Source organism: Brachyistius frenatus, unplaced genomic scaffold, assembly GCF_029030835.1.
Source record: "Brachyistius frenatus isolate BFR_SWC_R1_liver_20210118 unplaced genomic scaffold, ASM2903083v1 Contig_129, whole genome shotgun sequence".
NCBI lineage: Eukaryota > Metazoa > Chordata > Actinopteri > Embiotocidae > Brachyistius > Brachyistius frenatus.
This window is the reverse complement of record NW_027210728.1, coordinates 371,577-384,520: the sequence shown is the minus strand read 5'-3', so window position 1 is coordinate 384,520 and position 12,944 is coordinate 371,577. Positions and strand designations below refer to the sequence as shown.

Sequence of the window (12,944 nt, the reverse complement as noted above, 5' to 3'; positions counted from 1 at the left end):
TATTCAGCTTATAATAAAAAAAAAAAAAAACTAAAGTAATGTTCTTAAGCTGTGAGAGAAAACAGCTGAGAGAGTTTTTGCTAAAGTAACGCCTCCAGACTCCCACATGAGCATCATTAAATATATAAATGAGACCCGGGAGGACGCACCAGAGCGGCACTCGCGCGTGCATTATTTTAAACTTTTCCACTTTCTCACTGTGTTTTATGGAAACGTTTGTCATGTTGACTAGTTTTGTTTTTGTGTGTGCGAAGGGAGAAGAGCCTTAATTAAAAAAAAAGAAAAAAAGAAATCCATTTAAGTAACATAATCAGGGTTTTCCCAACTATTACAACACTCAGGTGCAGCAGCCAAAGTGTTTTTATTTCACAGCATCTTAGCGACTATGTAACGCTTGTTTTACCAGTGTTTGGTGATCATCTATTGCAGACAATGCATTTTTTTTTAAATAACTATTGTAATCACAATTGTCCAAAATATGTGAAATTATATCGTTTTTAGTCAAATAACTGCCCACCACCCCATGCCGTGGAAAACCATGATTTTGTAAAAATACCGCTTTACAAGTCAAAGTGTAAAGACGTGTCACCGCTATGATGTACTTAAAAATATAAAATAAGTATTTTTTTTTTAGGTAAATAGCTAATAGCTAGTGGTGTTTACAGTATTTTATGTGAATATTGTTACCTACTGAAGTTAATTAATTCCAATAACCACATAAACTGTTGGGTGGTTTTATGCAAAAAAAGAAATGTTTTAAATAAAAATTACTTTTAAAAGTTGACCATATGTTAAACAAACAGAGAAGCCGATCTTTTTAGATAAAAAGTTTTGTTTCTGGCCAACAATTATTTTATTTTAAGAAATTCTGTGTATTTATTGTTTTTATTAGTATTTATTGCACAGCTACAGTTTATTTCTACATAATTCAGCCAGTACAGGGTTGCGTAGTGAGGCTGCAGCCGATCCGAGGAGACTCTGGCAAAGGCAAGTGCACCCTGAACAGGTTAGATAATGTGTGATTAATCAAATTATACAGACAGAATTACAGTAAACCTGGGACTTGAGGGGCCTTTTAGGGTCAGTGGACCCTCATTTCCGCCTTAATTAATCCAGCCTCATTTCCAAAAGCCAAACAAAAAAAATAAAATCCCTTTCAGTGTGTTTTTTGTCACCTAAACCCATGATAGAAAAGACGAAACACATCTAGTTGGTAACAGAAGGCATGATGGGAAAATGCCCACTCAGCCGTAGGCGCTAGCAGCTATCAGTCCTCTTCAGCCTGCTCTCATTTGTTTATGGTAATTATCCGCGGCTATCCAGCTAATCTGATAGTGATATATCAGTATTTAGAAATGCTACACGCAGCACCTTTATTATCCAATAATATAATATGAATAACCTCTAAATCAAAGGCAAAGCGAGTGCCGTCCATCTTTAAGGAACGTTTTTTTTTTTTTTTTTTTTACTGGAGCGCTATGAGTGGATTTAATTAGAGGAAGTGCAAAATTATATAATGGGCAGTGATTCAAATCTGCGTGTGTGTCAGTCACCTTTTGTGGTAGATGCAGAGGCACGGCAGTCTGGCTATGGTGTCCCCTTGCTGCAGTTCCTCTAGACAGATCACACACTCACCGGCATCCCTCGCCAACACATCATCTAAGGTGGCAGCCACACACACACACACACACACACACACACACACACACACACACACACACACACACACACACACACACACACACACAGAGAGAGAGAGAGCAGAAGACACATCAGTATGCACCAAAAACATCGACAAATTTCAGACTCCGACAGCATATCAAACGTGGCAGAGAGCAGCGGGGAAGAGCTGCTTGCTGCATTACACACAGTAGATACGGCAGTCGGTTTCTGCTCGTAGCGATTGGAAGTGCACACGGAGGAGTTTGGAGATGAATCAGGAGCCTCGGGTCTGTTTCGGCTTCTATCATATGGAAATTTACCGTTGATTATTTGTAACCCCTCCCCCCCTCCCTCCCCCGCCCTCTCCTCACACACACACACACACACAGACACACACATGTACTTAAAAGCGACAAATCACAACATCAGTTCTCAGGGCGCTCGGCATTGTCAGGTCGAGACCTCACAGCGTTACAGACAGAGAAAACCCAGCAATGAATCAGATCCCGCGTGGACGGGAACGGGAAGAAACCTCAGACAGAAACCAGGCGGGAGAGCGGAGAGAGAGAAGAGGAGCGTAGAGAAACAACAAACAGTAGTATGAGGAGGGAAAAGAGACGAGGGGAGGAGCTCAGTGCATCGTGGGAAAGTCTCCCCAGCAGCCTCGGCCTGCAGCAGCATATCCACGAAGTGGTTCAAGGTCACCTGAGTCGGCCCGAACTTTAAGCTTTAAGATCAAAGCTGCTCATAAAGGTTAGTGTTGGTCTTCGTGTCTGTCCTCAGAACTTCAGTCGTGGGAGCACAACTCCTCCAGGTGAGCTTCGTCCTGAACACGCCTCCACTTCCCTGTATGCGTAGGTGGGCGGGGCTTGCGGGCACATATATTTGCAGGAGAAAGCGAGTTTGACACAAAACCGGGGACACCGACTGCGTCCAAAACTTTAGGATGTCCGAAGAAACACTTGATCTACCTGCAACAAACCTCACGTCACCTCTTCGTATCGACGGAAGTAATACCAAAAATCTAAAATAGCGGCAACCGTGGACGTAGAAGTAGAGAAGGAGCTTTAAGGATTACATGGCAACATCAGATCTTTATCGTGGATCTTGGCCATTAAGAGCTTCGTACATAAGGAATCTTGAATGCTATTCTCGATTTGACAGTGAGCCAAGCGAAGACAATATGGGAGAAATATGCTTCCGTCAGTGCTCTCGCTGCAGCATTTTGGATCAACGGCACACTTTTTTTTTTTTTTAAAAGAGTTATTGGGACACGCTGACGATAAGGAATTACAACAGTCCAGCACGGAAGTCACAAATGCATGAGCTGAGACAGGATATTCAAAATTTGGCCAATATTGTGCAGCTTCACGAGGGTTAAAAGACATATCCTGGTCAAACATAACTCCAGCGGTGCTGGAGGCCAAAGCAATTCTGTCCAGACTAACTCTTTCATTAAATAGTCGGTTTCTGAAGCGTTTAGAGCCAAACACCTGCTAAATGCCTGAAAAATACCAACCCACTCCCGTGTCATATCTGAAATGCCACAGGAGGCCCACCTGTTTGATCCGACAGCCCCATTTAATGTCAGAAATTGCATTGTTTTTCTTTCGTTTGTCAAACCTGGAAATTTCTAACAGATTGGAGAAAGCGAGTCAATAAAAGAAAGGACACGCATATAATAGGCAACGTTTACTCGACCCGCCACATATCGATCTTCTACGTGAAGTGCTAATCCTCCAAATCTTTTGAGTCGCTGTTGGGTTTTTTTCAGCCTCTAAAAACAAAAACTAAAAAAAACACCAAAAAACAACACCTCGTTTCACATCTGCTGCTGTTTTAACTCCGACACGAACACAACAGTGTGAGAACGGCTGGTTGGTGAAGCGGCGGCAGAAACAGCTTTTAATCCGCGCTGACTCAATTAGGAGCCCCGGCCGGTCGCAGCTTGTCACCAATTATCTGCTTGATTTTTTTTATTTATTTTTTTTGTGTCATCTTCGGTGTTAACCTGCTGACCGGGTTGTATTTCACCGCATGTCCTTCTGCCTCTGACTTCTCATCATTAACATGAACTCGCTTCTCTTTGTGTATTCAGCCTTGAACGTAAAGATTAATTTTATGACGCGTTTTATTTTTACTACTTTCCATTAAAACATTTCAATTTGGAGTTTTCACATTTTGATGACTTCAGTGTAAGCTGACATATTGCATATATATATATATTATATAAAGTATATTTATCATAATTAGAGCATCGTTTTATGAGGTAGTTGGCGGGTGGAACAGCGGAGCAAAGGAGCGATTCGTTGAGCATCATAAAGCCCACAGCTTTCTGATGAAATAGAAAAAAGGCACTTCAGCAACCCCGTGAGTAATAGCCATGATCGACAACTTCTTGACCCTCCTCCCCGACGACACAGGAATTCACCAACGAATGCGACGGATGACGGGTCCGGCTCGTACTTGCCGAGCTATTTGCTCAAGGATCTAAACATCAGATTTTTTACCTGATGATGGCGATCAATGAAAAGTCATCACAATTAATTCTCGAGAGCCACGAATGTCAAAAGAAAATGTAGCTAATGAAAAGCTGTATTGTTTGCTATCATAAAATTGTATATGTATTTGTGAAAGAAATGAATGTATGAAGTCCTTTGAAAAGCAGTAATAGTGGTAAAGGCAGCGCTCCAATAACTGCATTTGCTTCACACCTCAACCAGATTAAGAGATTCAGTCACTGCTGCTCCGCCGCAGAGGGAAACCTCATTAACCAGATTCATCTGAACAACATCACATTGAGTTGATGATGGACAAAAAGGGATCATGTTTTTATCTGTAGATGGATGGATGGATGTTTTTATCTGTAGATGGATGGATGGATGGATGGATGGATGGATGGATGGATGGATGGATGGATGGATGGATGGATGGATGGATGGATGGATGGATGGATGGATAGATAGATAGATAGATATAGATAGATATAAAGATAGATATAAAGATAGATAGATAGATATAAAGATAGATATAAAGATAGATAGATAGATAGATATAAAGATAGATAGATATAGGTAGATATAGATAGATAGATAGATAGATAGATAGATAGATAGATAGATAGATAGATAGATGGGGTTGACTGTGAGACGGAGTAAGAGACAGAACATATGCTGTGACTGTAAATCAGCTTAGTTCCTCAGCACACTCCCATAACCCTGCTCTTCTCCTCCTCCTCCTCATCCCTCCCTCCCTCCCTCCCTCCTTCTATCTTTGTCTATCTCTCTCTCCTCTCTTCTATTGTTCACATCCCTCCCCCCTCCCTCCACCCTCCACCCCTCCTCCTCCGCTGAAAACACACAGGATCTCTCCAACTGAGTGCTCCGGATTAAATCGCAGGGAATCTACGTCCTCTGTCTGATAACAAGACGGCAGCTCTCCTCATCCCTCCTCCACCACCTCTCCTCTTCCTATTTTTCAAATTTCCTGTTAGCCCGCAAATCAAACCAGGAAACACTCGGGAGATTAATCAACTGCCAAAAAGTCAGCACGGCCCATTTAGTGACACGCTTTTTTTTTTTTGCAGCAAGTGCAGAGTGTATTAAATTTAAAGTCAACACCTGACCCGAGCTTTGATAATCAACTTAAGAGGGTTGTTCAATCATGTTTCCTTCACCTGTGAAAATGCTTTAGAAAAATAAAAATAAAAAATGAGGTCATCTGGATGAAGTTAGCGCTCTAACTCACCGCCGTCGCACCTCAGCCAGAATCCTCCGCGATCGATCGCCGCTGCAGCCGCGAGGCTTTTAATCAGATCAGCGTGTCGCCGCCGTTCCAGCTAACAGCCACCGACTCCCGCTGAATTTTTGGGAGCTGATTGTATCATTTTAACGTTAACTTATGAAGCCTTTCAGGATCTTTGCAGCTACGCCAGTGAGCACTTGACCCCTCATCTACCACCCGAAATCCAGTTTATAGAAGCTGGAAATAGGTCATTGCAGTAGATAATGTCCTGTACTACTGTGAAGTTGAAAGACCTGCTGGTGGTCTCCGGAGGCCTCGATGTTCATATTTGAAGACACCGAGCGGTTTGAGGATTTGTTAACGAGTCCTTTAAGTTAAAAACAAAACAAACAAAAAAAAATTACATTGTTTGTCTGTAACCTCTAGAAACATAAAAAGAACAACTTTTTCTGACTTCCATATCTGCACGGTGAGGGTTTGGATGAGTTTAGACGGAGCAATGACTTTTCAAAACAAAACAACAACAACAAAAAAAGGATCATTATTTGGATTAAAATGTGTGCTTATTTTGAATGTTATGTTAGCTTCATCCTTATGATTACAAAATTACAAAATTGCGGTTAGGGTTACTTAACAACTGTGGTGTCGCCCAGCTGGAAAACGGGAAAAGAACGGTGATCTCTCAAAGGATGCGTCATCGTCATGACTACAGCGGCCACTAGAGGGTGTCGTCCTGAACGTAACATACTTAAAATTGTAAATCATTTTGTTTTGAGGACAACTGAAACAATCGATTCTGTCTTTCTACTTCAGAGAACAGCCTCGTATTTTTTTGTTTTTGTTTCTAATAGTTCCTTTTTAAATCGGTTTCACACACCAGTTAACATTTCAGAAAATACTTTGCTTAAAAAAATGTAAAAAAAAAAAAAAATACTTATTTTGATATTGAAGTTCATTTTCATTTCATTTAACGAGGTCGCGTCATCCGCCCCTCCGTCCTCTCTAGATTCACTAAATATAGCTTTCCCGGGTCTCTCGATCATCGGCTCTCCCCTCACCTGCCTGCCTCACTCCTGACTTTCAGCTGCCTCTCCTTGCCAACAGACATTTGGCATCCAGCACCTTCACATCAACACGACTTAGGAGGAGTTGCTCTTTGCTTCCCTGAATCACGGCACCGAATTCCCTTTTCCTTATTTCGTGTCTCCTTTCTTTGTCCTCCGGTGACCCGAGACGCAAGAGGCAAAACGCCGCGTCTCTCACCTTCCCCGTTACCTTTCTACGTCCTGGCGCTAACCCTCCCTGACTCCCCTGTCTGAGCGTGGCCTCCGTCTGGCTCTGTGGGCGACGGGGCTATATTTAGTGGGACGGCATTAAAATATCATCATGAAGTCGAAGTCGGAGCCCAGAAAAGATCCGGCGGTCAGCTCACGTGGACTCTTCTGCGCTTTCTTTAACCCTCTCCTGCTCGGCGCATGCAGTGCAGACCCTTTTAGGTTAGGTTTATGATTTTTTTTTTTTTTTTTTTTTTTTTAATCATCTTATTACTTACTGACCAGCAGTATCAGATTGCTCCAAGTAAATCTTTAATGACAGTTAGACTGAGAAACGCTGAACAAGGTTTGGATACACGAGGTAGGGCAGCTTGTAAGTGCCCGACTCAGCGCTTTCCTCGTCCGTCGTCACACCTGCATTCAAAGGTTTCACTGCCGCACCTTAGTCTCGCCTGTCTTTTCCTTCTAAGTGCGCGTTTGAAATAGGCGCCGACTCGCGGGAAGGACTCTGTGCTTATGTAAATATACTTCATTTAGCGCCGCAGCCGTATATTGTGATGTTCCACCGCTGCCGAGGATGAGAAAGCTAACTACGCTGGCGTAACGTTGACCTCGTTTCGGCGTGGCCGACGCAAATGCGGCGAGATGCAGCTACCGGCACCAGACTGAAATAAATAAACAACCCCGATGTCTGACTGTAGAAGTTAACTTATCGGCGTAAAGTTTAAGTTAATTAGCCGAAATAAATGCATACAGCTGGTCCCAAGTAAATACTGAGAGAGGAGAGTTTTGAGATTTATTTTGTGGATGCTCCGGCGAGTTTTCTCCGACGTGTCTCTTGTATTGACGGTCGCCAGTCCTGATGTCGTGTCTACCAAATTCGATGCAGCAGAAGAAGTGAAGCACAACAAACGCTGCATCCATTTTAATCATAGCAGCATCGTAGTGAATGGTTCCAGTTCACTGCCGAAAGGTTGAAATCTTTATGAATAGAGAGTACAATTGACTGTGATATAAAGTGTACTGAATGCTAAGCAGAAGTGTTAGAGCATGAAAAAAAAATAAAAAAAACCACACCACAGGAGCCTTTTACTTCAGCGTACGTTTCTCCCCGTATGCAGACGACGCGGTGCCGATAATCGCACATCGAAAACGCCACTCTAACAAAGTCAGCCGGGGCCCTTTGGGTGTCCAATTATATTCCTGCCGTTATTGAACAGTCGACGTGTGTGCGAGACGTTCCGACGTACGCCGGTCACCAGGCCCAGGTGATTGACAACGGACCCCAGAGCATGCTGGGATACGAGATAAGCGCGGCCCATTTTGTGCGTCTCAGAAACTCAAGAGAGCAGAGACGGAGGAAGGCAGAGGGAAGAAAGAAATTACGGCGAGATTACACAGCGGGAACAGACAGACGGACTCACAGGAGGAGCGAGGGACGGAGGGAGAACGAGAGAGAGTAATTTGCTGGAAATAAAGAGTGACAGGACGGACAGGAGCTGCAGCAAAAAAAAAAAAAAAAAAGAGGAATTATGGGAGAGTTTCTCCTTTTGCCCTCTCTCCTCTCATCCGTTATCAGCCATCGGGGCACTCCATCATTCTGGATCCCATCTTCCTTAAGACAGTTTCACTCTCTGCTCTCTGTCTCTGTCACTCACTCCTCAGTCTGCTGCCGGCTTCAAACTTTACAGTATTTTTTTTTTTTTTTTCCACCGCTCTGGCCTTGTGGGCCTCGTTGACAGCCGCTCGCGAAGCTGTAAAGATTACTTCCCCGGCCCTCCCAGCCTCTCGACAACTTCACATGATTTAGTTGTCGTTACTATCACAAACACACGGCTGAACACGCACGCAAGACCTCTCCGCGAGGTGATCCGACGCACATGTGCACAGTCTGGAGTCCCGACGAGTGAGTGTCAATCAGCGAGTTGACCTGGGGGGGGGGGGGGGCAACGAACAGACGTCTGTCAATCGCGACCGGGAGCGTCAGCCCGCACTGCAGCAGCTTTTATGTACTCTTTTTTTTTTTTTTTTTTTTATCTCGTTCATAAATAGCCCCGAGTCATAAACACAAAGGATGTTAGGATCTTGGGCATCATCCCTCAAAACTTGGGAAGATTTGGCTTTTTATTTTAAAAAAAGAAAAAAAAAAAGGGAAACTTGACCGACTCTGGAGCCTCAGTATCAAAAACAATTTGGATACTTTGTGGGCACTTTATGCTCATTGATAGTAGTTTATGTTTCACCTCCAGGTTTGGGAATGTTTGCATGCTTCAACCTGCGGTAATGTTTTAAAGCCACACGGTAACGCTTCTTTCTTAAAGTCTGGTAGCCAGAGTTGGAATCTTGTGGCCAAAATTGTACTAAATTGTGGATAACTTGGGCATTTATTCCAGATATATTTTTGTATTATGTAAATTTAACTTACGTGGACCCAAGGAACAATATTTGTTTCCTTTTCATGGGGCTAACGGGGATCTAAGCAGATACTTAAATGTGATTGTGTTGTGCACTTTTATCGACTGATACTTCTGGTCACATCTTCAGTGACGTTCCTGGACTCATCGGGTGTTTTGGGTCTTTCAACAGACTCCTCCAGGTGACCCAGCTTGGTGCGGATCAGGACCGAGCTCGTGATCAGACGGCGATCTACCATTTATTAATTGATCAAATGAACTGTTCTCTCGTTTGTGTCCCCGGTTGGATCGGGTCTCTGACAGTACGCTCGTTGGGTCTGGGTAGGTTACAGGTTCATTTTAGAGTCTCCTCGTTTTATCTTATCTGTGTCTTTGTGTGCATTAGTGTCCCAAACCACATTTACCATCCCGTGCATTTGTCTTTCACTCGTACGAAGGGTGCGACAGTTTGATTGATTGAACTGCAAAGGACTCATTTTTCTTTCACCGCAGAAAACAAAAGGTGTTTTTTTGGTTGTAAATTGTACAAATAGCACAGAAGAGGGGTTCAAACCTCGTCACTTTGGGCAAAACCACCGTACGGTAATGTCAATTTCTTTAAACGTGTTGATGTATCCTTTCATAAAACACTCTGCTGGTGTTTTAATCATCCAACTAGGATATTAGAAGGATGTTGTTCTCTCACGGGTCGGTTTATCAGTTTCAGGATCCGCTGCGAACCAACGGCAGCTGTAATTCCTCCGAAACAAGTGAAGGTGTAATAGATTAGCGGTCACGAAATTGAATCAGTCAACTGGTGGTTGAAAAGCAGGGAGAAAGGGAGGCGGGCGGCGCGGAGTCGGTGACAGATGAGCGACCAGGGCAACACGGAGCAGACGATCAATACAGCAAAATAAAAGAGCCTGACATGCCTGGCTCTGTTATCCACCAGCGGGACCACGGCCGAGCATTAACCTCCAAGGTTATTGATGACAACCTTCATTTACATGACTGCGCACTAAATGCAATTCCAAAACGGCGAGTTCAAAGTTCTCAGATTAAACCTCGAGCACCTGAACTCAGACCTTTTGTAAGTAGAATGTTCAAAACAGAACGGTCAGCATATAAAACTTCGTCATCTTGTCCGATTCATTTCGAGAAATGTATTGATTAAAATGCAAAAGGATCGAGAGAGTAAGAGAGCAAGTGCCATAAATTTGGATCCGGGAACTGCAAGAACAGTGAAATCTGGTGTGCAGCGGTGTTGCAAATTTCGATTATGAAAACTAATCATCCACTCAGATCTGCTGTTGCATCGTCGCTCTGTTTGTCCTCTTTTTTTTTTTATCCTCCCGGTCTGACAACAAGCAGATAAATTCTTCGAGTAGATTTTGTCTCTATATTTTCACCAGCAGTTTCAGTTTCTGCGGCACCATTCAATGTCTGTCATTGCTGATGCTAACGCCAACAATCCAGTTCTTTTATTTGTTCCAACATAAAGCAGAATTTCTTAAATGGCTTGTAATACAGTTAAAGAAACAATTCTGTTTAGTTTTTTTTTTTAGCCTCTTGTTATTGCCATTAATGAGGCTATTGTGGCTCCATAAGTCAAGCTGACTGCACTCTCCATTCGGAAAATGAGGATTCATACAAAATTTGAGATTTGGCATTTCAAGCAAAAATAGTAATCAAAAATCGCTCTGAACTATTCAACTGTCAATCCACTATTCTGTTCTTCTTTTCCTTTTGTTTGATGGCGGCTGGCAGACAGCTTTTATGTGCATTACCGCCACCTTCTGACGGGAGTAAGGCATTACAAGCAGGCGGCAGTAAAACCAGGAAGAAATAAGGAGGGACGACAGTCGCACCTACTTATGGATTTTTATATCATATATTATAATAGTGTTATCTATCAATGTGAGGAAGGTTAAATCCACACAGATCGGACGTTTTTGTGCCAATTGTTTTTCCAGTCAGGACTTTTTAATGGACGAACTAAAATTGTGCACAAAGGTGCAGCAACAGGACCACATTTAAGTCCACAACATTCGACAACTTTTAACGGCAGCCTTAACTGACCGGATGTCGTGGAAATTCATCACGCACGGAGAAAACAACCAGCAAAGGGTTCGTGTCTCCGCGCCGCATGACATATTAAACCGGACCCGAGTTTAACACACGCTGTACCAGAGTTTATTCGAACCAAACGGCGGTTAATGCGACCGTACTTCAGGCTACGCTGCTGACTTCTAGCAGTCACACCTGTACTTTGCTGCTGCAGCAGAAGGACATCGAAGGCCCAAAAAATAGACACGCATAATGGCGTCAGATGGGACCCGTGACATCTTGTGAAACTAAAGATGTTCCATGTTACAGCAGGAGTTGATTGCCATTTGGGGGCTTTGCAGCGTCAGTTTGTGTTTGTATTTTCCAGAGCTGGATGACTGAGTGTGTCAGGTTGTGTAAAGTCATCCCATGAATTTTTATGATTTTTCTCTCATTTCCTCTCATTCATATTTATTATAGTTTTTTTTGGAAGGACTAGCTGGATAACACGCATCAGCCTGTAGACCCCACCCACCTTGTCATGAATATTTATCAGCGCAGCAGCAGAAACAGCAGCAGGAAACCTGGCACAACATCGAGACGGGGCCGATAAATATGCCCCCCCAAAAAAAAATCAAAAAGAAAAGAAAAGAAAAAGGTACATCATGTTGAAATACCCTGGGCCAAAAACCAGTTCATTATTGCCTGGCACACCAGCGAGCCTGGCTCCGACCACATCCAGCCCTCCTGCCTGTAAAGAAGAACAACACAAACACACAGTGTTTCTTCTTACCGTTGTAAGAGAGGCGAGGCTTGCTTAGACACATGATGAAGTGAACCTCCATTTCATTGGACGCCACAGACTTGGAGCAGACAGGACACTTGAATCCTGAAAAAGAAGAGAAATCAAAGATGAGTGTGTCAGAAATAAGCAAGCATCATCACGATCCGTATGGATGTAGCCTGTTTTTACCCCGTTGACAGCCTGCAACATCGTTAAAAAAACAAACATTTAAAGAAAAGAGTATTTTTAATGGCTTTTACGATGTCCCTCAGATAAGCTGCTATACGTTCACTTTCAACTTCGATAAATCGTATGTCGCTTTTTTCGAGCTAATTTTGGACACGTTTTTGTCTGAGTTGCATGTGCCGCCGTAACTGGACGCTACCAATGGTGTGTGAGGCGTTTAGGGAACATCTGCAAACGACCTGGAGTACACTCTCCCCCTCTAAACTGCATGAAAACTAAAGCTCTGTATCACAATGTTTATTTACTGTTTTCTTAAAATGGATTTATCCAATTGGTAGGAAAAAAAAAAAAAAAAAAAAGCAGCATTCAAAAAAACGGTAGGAATCAAGACCCAGAGCTCATTTTTGATTTAGATAATTATATAAATCCATCTGTTAAGATAATAATCTAAAGTCCAGGAACCCTGATAATAAATTACCCGTCAACAGACCACTTAAATGTTGCCGTCCTAAAGACAAACCATTGACCATCTGAGTGCTCTCCGGCAGACAGCGCTGAGCGGCCTGGCTGTAAAAACGTTCAAGCGTTTCTCTCAAACGCTGTAATGCAGATTTTCACTATGACATTAAAATCTATTGTAAGTCAGAAATATAAAGAATAACCGGTGCCAGACGTAGTCCGAGGCATGAAATCATTTTTCCTTTCACCTTCTTCAAAAAAGAAAAACCACTGAACCAGTACGAATTCTAAGCTGCTGCGTTAAGTGAAACAAGATCTAAAGGTCACCACGATGATTGGAGACAAACAGGCAATACAACCCGCTGCAGCACAAAGAAACAAGCCACTGTGACAGGG

General features: G+C 43.0%; 1 protein-coding gene across 1 annotated transcript in view; it reads right to left on the bottom strand.

Annotated features, from left to right (window-relative positions):
* The window catches only part of znrf1 (zinc and ring finger 1), a 48,862-nt gene that overhangs the window by 3,831 nt on the left and 32,087 nt on the right, over positions 1 to 12,944 (bottom strand). Inside the window, exons 2-3 of the mRNA XM_069714288.1 lie at positions 11,913 to 12,008; positions 1,554 to 1,659 (exon numbers count right to left, since the gene is read on the bottom strand). Of these exons, the coding sequence (XP_069570389.1) occupies positions 1,554 to 1,659; positions 11,913 to 12,008 (202 nt within the window). The remainder of the gene's footprint in view (positions 1 to 1,553; positions 1,660 to 11,912; positions 12,009 to 12,944) is intronic.